The sequence below is a fragment of the Oreochromis aureus genome, linkage group 6 (assembly GCF_013358895.1).
Source record: "Oreochromis aureus strain Israel breed Guangdong linkage group 6, ZZ_aureus, whole genome shotgun sequence".
Classification (NCBI taxonomy): domain Eukaryota; kingdom Metazoa; phylum Chordata; class Actinopteri; order Cichliformes; family Cichlidae; genus Oreochromis; species Oreochromis aureus.
This window is the reverse complement of record NC_052947.1, coordinates 19,547,530-19,562,551: the sequence shown is the minus strand read 5'-3', so window position 1 is coordinate 19,562,551 and position 15,022 is coordinate 19,547,530. Positions and strand designations below refer to the sequence as shown.

Sequence of the window (15,022 nt, the reverse complement as noted above, 5' to 3'; positions counted from 1 at the left end):
CTTGCTTTAATACAGTCCTGACCTATAACAAGCTCAAGCTGTAGTACTTTCTAATTTAGCTAATGTATTAATTTGTCTTCTAACCTTAAGGTCTGGCATCATTGCTTAGTTATTTTATTAACCAAGTGCCATCAGTGTGCTAATAAACTTCCCGCTAACATTGCACAACTGTCAATCTGACATATAAACACGACCGGGCACATTTAAACTAGAAGGGCACTCATGGAGCACATCCTCTGCCAAGTCAAGTGCCCTGTTTGCCGTCTTAACCCATCTTTTTACTATCAGCCCGGGGAGGGCCCATTTTACAAGAGCCCTTCAAATAACCGTAATTCCGTTGTGTTACTTACAAAATTTAAATGCTTTTGGAAAGTAGAGAAGACGAGTTTTATGGGGATATTCGGTGTATCGTGGTAGCACAAAGCATTCACAAGGTACTGTTGTCTGAACACAGACAGAAAAATCAGCTCCGCCTAGATTTTACCATGTGCGCCTCACATTACCAGAGGTCCTCAACCATTTTGGGCTAGATGGAAATTCAGATAGTTTCTGAAATATGAGAATTACCTTTTAACTTTTGCAGCTAAAATTACAAAATAAGTCCAGACGGCCTGTCTGATATTTGGGTGACAAAGGGTTTAAAAAAAGAGTGAACCAGACCTGCCCTAAAATTGAATGGATTCTTTGCCCATATTCCATTTCCCCACTAAGGTTCATGAAAGTCTGCTTGGCAGTTTTCTGTTTTGTCTTTTATCCTCCTGAAAACAGACAGACAAATGAACAAACAGACATACTTCTGCTTTAGCTCTTTCCTTCGTGAAGTCCACAGCCCTGCTAAGGCTGTGAGGCTTTGGGCTAAATGTTGACACACTGAAAATGGCAATATTATTATTATTATTACATGAAATCCTGTCCAACATTTTAGCCTAGCCAGACATAAGAGACGTGAGAGCTATATCAGAGGCATGGCACTCAAATAATCCTGAAGTGAAATCTATGGGAGAGATAATGTTACAACTTCCATAAAAACACTTTTTAAAACACTATTTTTAGACACAGTAAGCAAACTTCTTAAGGTTTTACTTTCTTTTCTAGTCAGATTCGGCTGATAATATGTGTGCATTTTTTTTTACTACTACTGAAATTAATTTTGAACAATCCTTCAAAATACCTCTACAAGTAATTCCCTGCAGATGTTTCGAGATGCCAGCAGAGTTGCAAAATTTGGCCCAGCACGCTAAAATGCAAACATTTGCTACCGCGCAATTAACACAATAGCACTTCTTTTGTCATGAAGAGCGAGACAAATTAAAATCTGGACCTGCTACATGAAGTGGATCACCACTTCATTGAGGGCGGGCTTTAACATGTGTAGCAAATTTCTTGCAAAATCTTTCCGCAGTGCAGAAATGTCAGCCTCGCCGTTAGACTGGAGGAAAAGTCAGAGGATAATCAAAGCCATTAAGATGTGTCACCGGACAATCATGAATATTTATAGGAATTTTCGCTGCACGTCTTCTATTAAATGTGAAGATACTTCAGGAAAAAGGTAAAAAAAAAAAAAAAAAAAAAGTAAAAACCTGCTGGCGGCTCTAAATCATCAGTCAAGGGATCACCAAGGAAGAGTATAATATAAAAGTTTTTGATATTTTCAGTCTAGACCACAGTGGTGGGCCAATTGATTTTACTTTTGTGCTCAAAGTCACGCTGCTAACATTTTCCATGAAATATACTCGGTATTTTATAGCGTTTAGTCTCTGCATGTGAAAAAAATAGCAGTGTCCTGATAATATCGGGCCTACTCTGACAGAAAAAATATAGTAAGTCTATGTTAACTCATTGGTAACATTGCAACTGCTTTATTGGATGTTTAGGTCAAAGTGAAGCATCTGGCTGGGTTATTTTCAGGTTCGCTCCTGGACAGGCAGTGGGAGTTTTTCTTACCAGGTGGGTGCCTGACACGAGTTGAAGAGGCAGAAAGGAGTGAGTGTCCTCTGAAATCATTGCCTGTGAGATGAAGGTTAGGGTGGACAGTAATGCCTGTTGTATATTTGGCTATTTTGACTTCATTTGTAAGAAATGGAATATCTAAACGCTGCTTTACCAACAACCTAAATCAGTAATACAGATGAAACCCAGATGATGGTTTGAGCCTTTATAAAACATCATTACCAAAAAAGCACATCCTGGCATGTAAGTGCACATTGTGTTGTGCTCATTCTGGTCTCAGTCAAGCTAGTGAAACAAATTGCACATCAAAAAAGTCTCATCAATGGATTGGATTGTATTTGGGATCTGCAAGTGTTAATTTTCGAATTTTCAATTTCCCCAAAAATGTGAGCTCGTGTTCCACCCAGAGACCAAAGGTGCTGTTATAATTGTCTGTTCTAATTGATATAATTTATTGCCTTTGTCCTGCAGCGCACACTATAATTCTGGTTTAAAGCCAAATCAGATAAGTGGATGGCTTTCACTAGTTATTGAAAATCAGTTGCAGGCTTCTTTCCGTCCATGGATTTGCAATAGGAATTCTAAATTTTCCGGACAACACAGCTCCGCCGCTGTTGGATTTTCTCGGACTTTACTAGTTTGACACCTGGACTAACTTACGTACTCAATCACTGGATCTTTCTTTAGTCACATCAACCTTACTTCTTGTTAAAAGAAGACAATCATTTTGCACCTACAACTGATGCTTTAAAATGAACCTGATGTGTACAGTAACTCCTGAAAATCTCAATGCCTTGGCATCCTGTCAACCAGCGTTGCAGCCCACAGTGTTTGAGAGTAAATAATAGACGAACCTGATCCATACCAGGAAATCCACTGAGATGCAGAGGCTGTCGTTGCTGTTTGAAATAAAAAAGCACTTCAAACCCACCATGATGTGGAGAGCTTATACAGAAATCACTGCACTGGATCCACAAGACAAATACAAAAGAACTGAGATTAAAAAATAAAAAAAAATTAACAAGGTAAGCTCCCGTCTTCTCTGCATCCTAATGGTGTGAAAATGTATATGTATATATAACACATTTACATTCAGCCTCAAGAGCTGTGCCGTACTTTTTTGCTAATGTCTTCTGCTTCTGACTGCACAGAACATTTATGGAGAAATCCTCCGAAAGTCAGGGTTAAACGGTGCTCGGAGAAATCCATCTGCCACCCCCAAATCACATTCTGACACGTCTCACAGTCAAATCTCCCCCCCAAGGCGTTAGATGAGGGAACATCTTCAATCTAAACCTGACTACAATGGGGCCCGTAAGACACCGCAAAAATGGATTGGGAGTGCTAAAACCACAGAAACCTCTGCCGGAAACACGACTTTCTATAAATACAAGATACTCGCCTCAGCTGCCAAGTTCGTTATTCTCTCTCTCTCTCCCTCTCTCTCTCTCTGTCATGTGGGGCTCTGCATAGTTATATATACTACATCATCATCCAAACACTGGGCAATTGAAAGCGAAAAAGCACAAATAAGAAAAATGAAAGCAGCGGAAGCGTGGTTCGTCTTTGAAGGAACATCTCTCTCCTGCTCTTCCTCTGAGAGTGGGAGTGGGTTAGGGAAGCCCGGTACCAGGCCCCGATGCTGCTGCTGCTGCTGTTGGTGTGGCAGGTTTCCCGTGCGATCCAAAAATACTTTCGCACTCGCCCACTTTGGTCCCCAGCCGCCTGCCTGTACTCTTTGGTTCTACAACAGGGATGGGTGAGAATCATATTCCAGCTCTCCAATCGTGATTGCGGAATGCCCCAGTGTTTCTTTAACTATGCCCCCAGACTCCTCCACACACGCTGCGCTCGCATGGCTCCCACCTTGCCCTCTTCTCTGTTGCATCCATGCTTACGGCTCTCTGACAGTCCGATTCTTGGGCCCGATCCAGCTACTGCACCTGGTGTTACCTAACTGCCTGCACATTTTCAAAAGAAATCCAAACAAACAAAACAAAAAAATGCCAAGACATTAACATTTTTTTTTCTTTTTTTGCTGTTTCAATTATAACATCTCCACAGAGGTGAAGCATTCCTTCACTCGCACAAAACACATCCTGTTAGATAACATGAAATTAAGAGAAAGCAACGCAAATATCTATAATATTTCATTTGACAGATAAACCAGCAATGCCTTTAGACTGAAGCTCAATAACATCCACTGCACTAAATCATTCTCACGCAACATGGGACTAATTGCATGTACTTTTGACCAACTTAAGTTAATAGGTCGGCATATTCTAGTCTCTGACTCATCTGCACCCACACCGATTTCTATTTGTTGCTCTTTCTCTTATCAAGTGACTCCACAAAGTGTATGAACATGTACGTCCGTTAATTATTAGAAAGCATTATTCCTATCGGTGCTTCACTGGTGCGCATATACTGGTCATTACAGAGCCTGCAATGCAAACACATTCAAACAAATAGCTAACAGCAGACATGTGAGGAAACAGATGAAGAATGTTAAGAGCTTGCAGCTAACAAAAGTAACTATGGAAACGGCCGGCTCTACATTGCACTAGCTTCCACAGCTCTCTCCAGAAATAAAAACTGTTGGGCTAAGAGCGAATCAGGTAAAGACAAAAGATCCCGGGTGAACCTATTTATAGTGGGCCTTACATAACATACATAGACCTATGTTGGCTGAGGCAAGTTTGGTATTAAACAGCAAGCTTCTGAGGAGGAGGGGGGGGGGGAGTTTGTGTGTAAAAGTGAATATGATAGATCCTAGAGCAAATTTTATTGAAAGCCATTTAGTGTAAACAGCAATTAGGATGACTCCTAATGAGAGGAAAGCTTGCTGTTTTTGATGTCGGGGAGAACAAACGCTGTCACGCCATCCTGTGTGGTCAGTGATGTCAAAGCTGGAGTTCCACAACAACATTAACATGCAGTACGCTAATGAGACGTGACCCATTGAGCAGTTTAAAGCCACGAGGCTTGAGGAATACACAGGGACCGAGAAAAAAAAAAAAAAGCTTACTTCCTAAGAAGCACAAATTCATAGCCAGTTAGCCCGGAAGCTTTGTTTGTTTGTATGAAAGGCAAAAAAAAAGTTGTGTCAGAGGAGAACACACACACGCTCACACACACGCTCGCACACACACAGAGCAGCGTGTGGCCTCGGGACAAGAAAACATCTGATATCTGCAGTGAAATAATATGAACATGCAAGCCCACATGAGCACAGAAACTGTGTGTTAGAGCCACTGTAGTGCTGTAACGCATGAACAGTGATCATCTAGAAATACAGCCTGCCACCATATCTTAAATCCAAATTGATCCATTAGCATAATTATCCACTTATACTGCTTTAATTCTAAGTAGCTCTCCATTGTAAGTAAAATGATAGCTAAGCTGTATTCAAAAAGCCACTTTTCCACTCACAAATGCCTTATTAATTAGCTCCCTCTAGCATACCTTCCCAGTAATTACATTCAATACAGGAGTCACTGCTGTGTGTGTGCATGTAAGTGTGTGTCTATGTGTGTGCTGGGGTGGTGGGAGGGGGTGCTATTAGACAACTTTATAATTACTCTGTACATGTATAATGATCTCCATCACAGGAAGAAAAGAAAGAAAAAAGCCCTTTTCCCCACAGAGCTGCTGCATTTTGGACACTGTATTCACCGCACTCACTCAGCCGAATCACCGGCAGCAGGCAATCACAAAATATTCACTGTATAGAAGCTCTGATAAGGTTGGGATGATATGCAAATGAATACTCCCTGACTCATCTGTTTATTATGCAGTCACATTAGTTAGCTCTGATGCTGTTTGGCTATTATCCCATCTCACTGTGAAAAAAGGGTCCTGGGTGAGGGGGATGGATTGCGCAGTGAGTGCTTTAGTCACACAGATTGTCCGCACTCTTCAAAGAAATAAATGCATTTTCGACTGTAGTTGCATTGAGGGGATGTGGAATCCATTTCCTCTGAGAGAAGCAGCAAAAAGGCAGATGATGTGGCTCGTCTGTGTCCAAAATCCCTTGATACTCTGCTTTTACGTTAGCAGGTCAAGGGGTCAAACGACGAGCTTGCGTCTTCTGCGACTGAACCCGGAGCCAATTATTTCACATTGATAAATCATACGCCGGCTTTTTTGTGATCTATACCCAGCAACGATTCAGTCAAGTAAGAGTTTTGAGAGGTGAAAAATTGTAAAATGTGAATTTTAAGCCTTTCTGCAGCCGCGCGCAGGCTTAAACTTCGTGTCGGTGACAAGATCGAGGGGGAAAATGGATACTAATACTGTAGCTTTTACTACATTCAGCAGGACTACCAGTCTGCAGCTTCTCAGTCTATCTGCCGCTCTGCTAACTGATAGAGGCACTATTTTTAGCCCTGCAACCTTAAAGCACCATGCCAAGCCTTCAACTATACAACCGCACATCTAGTCCATTCAAAGGATTCATAAAAGTGTAGAGGCTGCAACCCAGTGGTCATTGCACACACACTGAGAGCCGGTATCAGTGCTCTCAGCGCCAGCGTTTTATATATCTGGTGTCAAAGTATTAATAAGAACATTGCCACTCTTTGCCTCTGTGCGTGAATGTATGGCAACATATGTCAAGGAGTGAAAAGAATTTGCCATGTACGTCTCCTCTATGCCTTTGATCTTGGCTAATTAAGCACCAAGCCCTCACAACAACTGTGCTCCATGGAAACCATGCAAAAAAATAAAAAAAACAGGGAAAAAATTGACGTCAGCAAAAGGCCTTCGACTGCGCCATCTCACAAAAGAAAAAGGACCGGCTGCTGTATAAGGTCACAGCGTGTTGAAGCTACTGTCGGCTTTGACTGACAATGACAGGAAGTACCTGCAATACAAGTTTATGTCAATAACTGGAAGAGTGGATAGCCTTCCATGTAAGCTGTACATTGAGGATGAAAATCACACTTAGCCTTTCTGTGGTACTGTGTAATATTCATTAAATATTAACACTTAGATCTCAGGCTTAATCGTGTTTTTTGGGATAATATCCACTCCTAGAGGGTGGGCGATATTATCAAAGATATTATAAAGATCTGGAGCTTAGAAGATAAAAAGGCTCGTGGTGGGATTTCATCTGCTGCCAATAAGAACAACTTTACTAATCTAAGATTATACTTGAATAAAAAATGAACTGTGTGTGTGTATTTTTTACACAAACTACTATATATATCCAGCCAGCCATGATATTAAAACCACCCGTATAACATTATGTAGATCCTTCCTGATCTAACCTGCCTGATGTCTGGTTGTGGGAAACTGGCAAAAGATAGTTTGGGTCCTGTAGGCTGTGGGGACGGGCCACTGTGGATCAGGATAGCTTAGGCCCAACTTATGGCTTCTTACTTGTACTGAGCTCTGAGGGTTTTGTGGGGTAGTAGGGCATACCGGCCTGCTGCCATGACAGGGTGTACTTTAACTACTGACCTAAATGTTGTAGATAAAGTAAGATCCACAGGAATACCAGGATTTACTGTATCCCAGCAGGATGTCTCATTGTGATAAAATGATCGCTTTTAGCCGTCAATGGTTTTAATGTTTTTGCCCCATTTGTGTATTTGTAGAGACAGACATAACACCACCAGTGTTTCAACCATAACAGGGTAATTTTCTTTTTGTTGGATGTCAAGCAGAAATTGCAGTTAAAAGCTTAGCAAATAAAAAAAAAAAATAACTGTTTCCAATATTGCAAACACACCAGTATTTTCAAAATAAAGCACACTCTGACAAAAAAATATTTAAACCATTTATTTTTTGTCACAGTCTCTGCTGTATTCCCTGCCAGTCAAACCACAGGCAACAAAAAATGCTGAAAAAGACTGAATGTAACTTTTTTTTCCCCCAAAAGACTGATTAAACAATTAAACATCAAAATAATCAATCATTAAGACAGAGAATCAAAGACATGATAGATTAAAGAGAAAATGGCACAGTTACAGATAATGGCCCTTATTTGTCAAGTGAAAGCACGACTCGTAGAACTTTTCCAGGAAACGTTTTTTTTAGCAAACAGCTGTCCGTTTAAAAATTGTCCTCCCCACTGCTGTTAAAACATGAATCCTCCCAAAGAAAAAAAAACCATGGATGTCCGTTTTCTTTTTCCGTACTAAAGGCTGGACCAGTGAAGGTGTAGACAATTAAGTTAAATGCATCTGAAGCACTAGAGGGAGCTTGGCTCCAAATACTTGGCAAAGACAGTGTAGCTGCACTTAGGCTTGTTTAAAACTGCCCTTCAAAAAATACTTGTGTGAAAACACTTAATTCTGATCAAAGGTTCAACAAGACAGTGTGACCGCAGATGCCAATTTCTAATTTTGGATCTCGTTGGCATAGTGAACCAGACTGTGTCGCTACTCTTTACTGCACGATGCTGTTTCAGTCACATCCAGATAAATGAAGGCCAGTATCTTAAAAGATATGAGATAAAAATCAACAGCATCAATACTGTTCAGCCATCATTAATAGGGTCAGAGATGACCAGCCGGTGAAGGGGTGGCTTCCCTGCCCCCTGCCGGTGCTGTCATTGTACTGCTCCCAAATATACCCTGCTTCAACATACTGTCTATAAACATTATTGATAATGTTAGTCCTGAGTTCCTCATACAGAACAGCTGCCTTCTCTTGGTACGGCCCTTCTGTGTGGCTGTAGTAGTGGAGCGCTCTGACTGCCAAGTAGTTGATGTTAATCCAGATGGGTCCTCTCCAGTAGGGGGCATCGTGTTCTGTATTTCGCTTCATGTACAGTGGATCAGACTTGGAGAGCGATCGCAGGCCGTAGGGTGTCCACAGCTTATTGGAGTCTCTCATATCCCGGAAAATGTGCTCCAGCTTGGGTGAGTCGGGCTGGAGAATCTGCAGTAAGAAGGGGAACAAGCTAACATAACCCAAAGCATTAACATACTGCGCTTTGGGGGCCCTGCGGACAGAGCGAACGAGACGCGCTACGGGGAACTGATGACGAGGCTGCCCTGGAGGTATGTACACCTTCTCCCTCTGCAAGGATACATCCTCTGTGTGGTTGCCAAAGTCACTGAAAGCACGGTGTTGTTCTGACCAGTGGAGCTCACTGAGCAGGTTGTTGTCACTGAGCACTTTGTGTGAGAGCTGGTAGTCCTCGTGGGGCTCGCCCAGAAGCTGAGCTACTTTAGCCATGATGCCTGAGGACAACGCCATCCAGCAGTGCAAGTCAATGTGACGCTCATCTGCTGAGGGGTGTGAGGCCCGTGGGTAGTCATCCAGCCCAGAGGTCAAGGTCTTGGGATTGAGGAACAAATTGGTGTCCTTGTCGCGTCCACGCCAGCGGTAAGAATTGGGTAGGGGCCCCGTCTGTGTGGTGTTGTACCATTCATACCAGGTTTTGAGCCTGGGGAAGAGCCGTCGGAGGAAAGGCAAGGTTGGTTGAGATGCTGCCTTGTCTGGATTGGATGAGAGTTGTTCAATAAGTTCCTGAAGCGCTAAGAAAAGCGTAGGGGGGTTGGCGTTCTCGTTTCGTTGAACAATAAATTCAGTTGGGACTTTGCTGCGAGCCTCATCTCCAAGAATCTGCTCACGGGGGATCCAGCCCTCCATATTCATCAGGTCTATCCAGTGGGCAATGACTTCCCTCGTCACCTGGGGTTCCCACTTACTCAACAGCAGCTGGTGAAAGCCCTCATCCCAAAGGAATCCTCTGGGAAAGAATGAGCGTGATGGAACAGCAGTGAATAAAGCACCTTCGGGATAAAGGAGAGGGTATTCATTGTAGACCGACTGTACTACCGACTGCCCAAAGAAGTAGCCCATTCCGCCCAGCATGTTGCTGAGTGCTGCCTTGCCGAATTTTATATATGCCTGGCTAAAACCTTTCTTCTCAAGGCCAAAAGTTTTCTCAAACTTTGCATCAAACTCCGCTTTCCTCTTCTCCAGCTCCTGAGTCATGATGGAGCCCACCAGCTGGTTGGGGCGATCGTGAAAGCTTCCAGATTCAAACAGAACCTCAATCTGGAAAGGTGTCTGAACAGTCACCTGGTAAACCACAAAGTCGCTTTCCTTCCTCGGGTCAGGTTTCTGCTGGTTTTGGTGGTGGGGGGGTTTGTAGGTGTCTACACCGATGTAATGCCTCTTCTCGCCGGACGGAGGGCTATACACAAACCTGCGGTTCAGACTGTACTTCACAATGTCAGTCAGCTTCTCCAGACCAGGAGACACAGTCTGAAGGTAGTTATAGCTGAAAAAGACAAGAAGCTAGCATTAACTGCCGTGTAGTGCCAAATGAGTTCAATAAACCCCACAATGTATTTTATATTCAGGTACAACTATTAAGCAACCTTAGCTGAACTTAGCACACTGTAGCTTAACGTCTGATATCTCCTGCTGTACTAATGACTCAGCGTTTGAACAGATGGTCACAATAAAACTCCATCATGCCCCTTCCCACAGTTAATCACTGGAACAGTTCATATACAGTTCTTATCATTTCTATCCGTGCATACTGTACCTTGCTATTTTGCTATGCTGGTCTTCTCTGGCCCTCTTCAAAGTGCAAAATACTCCTTCTCCCTGTAAATGCTGCTAGCAGAAAGCTAGCATAGTCCTCATCCACTCAATAAAAAGCAACAACAGTTTTTTCCTGATGTGAACAACACCTTCACTGCACTAATATCATCTGTTGTTTCAGCAGTACATTAGTTTTTGTCTTTTATTTTTGTACTGGTTGTAAAATGTTTTGTACATATTCGTCTAAAATAAATGTCACAATGTTGAGAAAACTTGTATCATCAAGTCTGAAAATCTTCATCTGCTGACATCTAGTGGTTAGATTTTTTTTTCTTTTTTAGGTACTCTAGTAATAATTAGGATCACTCTAAATCACAAAACACCATCCAAGACGGTGCAATATAATTAAAATGTTATGGCTCATTCAAGTCATGATTCTCTACTAGAAATTCATTTGTGTTTGCTGACTTAGGACTCCTGGCTACTACACGAGTGGATATTTTCACCGTCCTATCGAGGTTTACCTTACATCACTGACTGATAAGTGGATTTTTTGGCAGCTGTACTATATTTATTAAAGCTTAGACCACTGTTGTTTGATGCATATCCTTAACCCGGATAATTCTGAGCAGCTTCTTAAAAGTATGTTCTCTCCAACTTCTTTGCCTTTGTATTTAGTGTACTATTTTTCCTATTCACGTTTGGACTCATACACTCACGTGGCGTATTTAGCACTGGACAACTCCCCAGTGACAGGTTTTCGGAAGGTGATCTTAAAGTTTCCGAGCTCCTCTGAGAAACCGGTGATGGAAGCGAGGCGATTCCTCTCCTCTACGTGAGCCTGCAGCGAGCCCTGCGCATCTGCTGCTGCGTAAAACATCAGGGAGATGACTGGTGCCTGGGGGGCAGAGCTCTGGTGGTTGAAGAACAACATAAAAATCACCAGTGGAAGAACATAAATACATTTAAAATATATAAACTTAGATGGCAGAATATTATCAGCTGCTTTTGATCACGTAAGATCACAGCTGCGGCCGTGCAAAGTTATTACTCACATGCTGTTTGGCTGTGACCCTCCACGTCCAGTCTCCTCCATGATCCCCTCCCATCCTCTTAACAAACTCGGTGGTCAGCGTGAAATCGTTGTCTCGGATTTCTTGGATGCCAAAGGTGAGGCCATCGTGCATGAGCCAGCCGTAGCCTTGAAGGCGATCGCCCTGCTCACAAGTGTGCCTGAGATTCATGTCCAAGTCAGAAAACTGACGCATCCACATCATCCCTGACAAGATTTACACATAAACGGAAAAAAAAAATTCAGTTGAAAGCAATAAACATGTACAAATTATGCTCAGGATTATGTGGCAATCTGCAAATAGTACCTCAAAATGTACTGTAAGTAGTCCTGTCAACTAATTATCAATAATATTAATTAAAGTGTGGTAATTTTGGGAAGCATTTGTGGGGTTTGAAAGGTTAAAAAAGTATTTTTCATAGTCTCACAAGTCTTTCACCAGAGTTGAACGAACAATAAAATCACAAAGACAAATATGTTTTTATAACATGTCATTTTGGGAAACACTAACCTCAACAAGTGGCCACATTGCTATATTGTTTCTATTTAGATATTCATTATTAAATATTCTGATGTTTAAAATACAGTAAGTCACTGTTTTTCCTTAAAACATTTAATGACACAAGTGTTTAGCCTGAGCCTGACTCTAAATGTGTGAGCATACCTGTCACAATAGACCTGGGACTCCTTGTTTTCATGCCAAAGTAGACCTGAGGCCTGTATGACCCCCAGAACCTCTCTGGGGAAACCTTGGCATCGGTGCTATTGGCATCTAGGACGTGAGGAGACGGATGCAGAGTCACCACCCTTTTAGCCAGGCTGGATCTCATGTAGATGGCATAAAAGAACCAGATGAGGCTGAATATGCAGAGACCAATTGAGATGTTAATGAACATTTTCCCAATATTGACTTTCTTTTTCTTGTCCTTGCGGTGAAATGCAGAGGGCTTCTCATCTTTCCGTGGAGGTGGAGCAGCTTCACCTGTCACCACCCTCTTCCTCTGCCTGCCCATCCTACCCTACAGAAGCTAGGAAAAAGACGAGAAAGACAGAGTTAAGATTTATCATGCTGATTCTCATCATTGATAAATATTATGGGATAAATAAATCAATTTCAAAGTTTAACATCAAGTAAAGTGGTATGTAGAAAAGAGTGACGTATGTTAATATGTTAGTATCATTGTTGGTTTTGGGGGTTTAGTGCCTGCAGCAGAATATTGATTTAAAAATTCAATATTCTGATATGTCGGACGATATTCGTTTTCTTTCAGACACACAAAACATAAACAGATATTCCTAAAATTTGGTGGGCTTATTTACTTGTTTACGCTCTGCCTGACTCTGGTGGATCAGCTGAGTCTCGTGTTTGAAGTTCCAAACATGTGTTGCCAACATGATAGTTGCAGAGTATGCAGACTTCTGAAATTATGCAACGTCAATACTAGTCAAAGGAGTTTCCAAAGAAAAGCGTCTGGACTTCTTTAAGTTGCTTGAAGACGTTTCACCTCTCATCCGAGAAGCTTCTTCAGTTCTAAGGTCAAATGGCCGAGAGTCCCAGATTTAAACCCAGTGGGAGTATCCCCCCAAAGAGGGACAAAGGACCCCCTGGTGATCCTCTAATCACATGAGCCAAAGTGTGAAAACGGGTGTGGGACCTAATCAGCCAGGGTTTCGGGTGAGCTCATTGTGAAACCTGGCCCCACCTTGTCATGTGAATTCCTGAGGTCAGATGGCCCAGGATGTGAGTGGGCGTTAAGGCGTCTGGGGAGGGAACTCAAAACTGGATTATAGATGGCAGACAGTTGGTGTCGTAAACCACCGCCTCTGTTCAAAGATGGTCGCTCACAGTGGACATAGATGGCCTCTTTCACTCCTCTTTCAAACCATACTCCCACTGGGTTTAAATCTGGGACTCTCGGCCATTTGACCTTAGAACTGAAGAAGCTTCTCGGATGAGAGGTGAAACGTCTTCAAGCAACTTAAAGAAGTCCAGACGCTTTTCTTTGGAAACTCTTTTGACTACGATGACCTGGCTTTATTTTTTTAAAATTTTCATTTATTGGCCATTCTAAACCGCAATACCGATAAATCATAGATTAGCAGTGCAAAATTTTGCACTGTCTGTCCCAGCTGCCTTATAGCTGCCTTATAGCAGCTGGGACAGACACCAGTCTCCCTGTGGCTCTTAAGTGGTTAAGAAAATGGATGGACAGATGGTGCCAAAATGTATATTTTTACTAGAATGTGAAGCCCTTCCCATTCAAATACAAGGCTCACTACTTCCTGCCAAGCCAGTGTACTCCTAGTGCTGGTTCCAAGCCTGGACACTTCAGAAGTGTACCCAGTGTAAAATCATGGGCAAATCAAGCATGCAGATCATCAAAAATGAGACTACCATACCGGATCAGTCAAGACCAGGGTTATCAATGACAGGCTCTGATGCTATTGGTGCCAACAGGGTGCCAGTAGCCACAGCTGTCATAAATGACTGACAGAAGAAGAGAAGGAAGGTTGAAGTATTATGTGAGCAGGAAGCATCAGGTCAAGTGCTTTGGAGACAAAGTTAAAGAGCCAAGGCTGAGACGATTAGGATGCGTGCAGAGGAGGGATAGTGGATGCTGAATATTCTGCTGCCAAGCGGGGAGAAGTGGAAGACCACAGAGAAGGTTCGTGCATGTCTATGATAGGGTGTAGACAGAGGCAGCTGATATGTGTTGGAGACCCCGAGATGAGAAGAAATTGTAGTCTTGCAATATAGCAAGTATAAAAAAACAGTTTCTACTGCAATAGCATCGTTGTGTGGTCAACTTATTGTGTGGCAGTGATGCCTTTGCATCTGAAACCAGCTCTTACTCTAACATCGATGAAATCAGACCGAAGAGGCAGGACTCGTGACGGGGACTAAAGCATATAACCCGGGAATAACCGGGATAACATTAATCTAATAAAATGCATCCTTATTAAACTTGTCAGTCCTGAAGGAACTGTGCAGGTTCACGTAGTCTCGAGCATAAAAACGCAGTCTTGCTTGTTAACCTTGCATTGTGTACAGGAGCCGGAAATGTCGACTTTATAAAGCATTTTTATAAATGTATCCTATTCACACGCAGAGGTCTCGATTTTAGCAGCCATTTCCCGACACCTGTTTAACACGGTGAACTAGTTCCTCGCCCCTACACCCCAGCAATGCAACGTCGCCTGCAGGCTGCACGCTACTCGCTAGTTGCCTCAATGCTAATGTGAGTTGGTAGGACTAACAGCTGTCTGTCGCGGTATATTTCGGCCTTAGTTAGCCTGCAGGCGATTAAATACGGATTCATTTATCATTTCTAGCTACATGTTCATTGAGCAAACCGTTACCGACCTGTCCAAACACCAGAGTCTCAGCCGATCATTATCCGTTCTTGGCTAAGCTTGCTAGCCACTTCCTGGTTACTGCTCGCTTCCACTGACGTGTCTATGCTCTGCCTACCGCACGCCGATGATGTC

At 42.6% G+C, this 15,022-nt stretch overlaps 1 protein-coding gene across 1 annotated transcript; it reads right to left on the bottom strand.

Moving 5' to 3' along the window:
* Positions 1–7,719: 7,719 nt before the first annotated feature.
* Positions 7,720–15,020, bottom strand: mogs (mannosyl-oligosaccharide glucosidase). Its single transcript, XM_031752201.2, has 5 exons — positions 14,898–15,020; positions 12,198–12,561; positions 11,517–11,740; positions 11,181–11,374; positions 7,720–10,192 (listed from the first exon to the last, which is right to left on the bottom strand). Exons 2-5 carry the CDS (start codon positions 12,544–12,546, stop codon positions 8,425–8,427), a joined length of 2,535 nt encoding a protein of 844 aa, XP_031608061.1. The 5' UTR covers positions 12,547–12,561; positions 14,898–15,020; the 3' UTR covers positions 7,720–8,424.
* Between the last annotated feature and the right edge of the window lie 2 nt (positions 15,021–15,022).

Coding starts and splice junctions, on each gene's coding strand:
- mogs (XM_031752201.2), bottom strand. CDS start 12,546: ATGGGCAGGCAGAGGAAGAGGGTGGTGACAGGTGAAGCTGCTCCACCT. Junction 11,375..11,516: donor GGGTCACAGCCAAACAGCAT/GTGAGTAATAAC, acceptor TTCAACCACCAG/AGCTCTGCCCCCCAGGCACC. Junction 10,193..11,180: donor TCCAGTGCTAAATACGCCAC/GTGAGTGTATGA, acceptor TGTCTTTTTCAG/CTATAACTACCTTCAGACTG.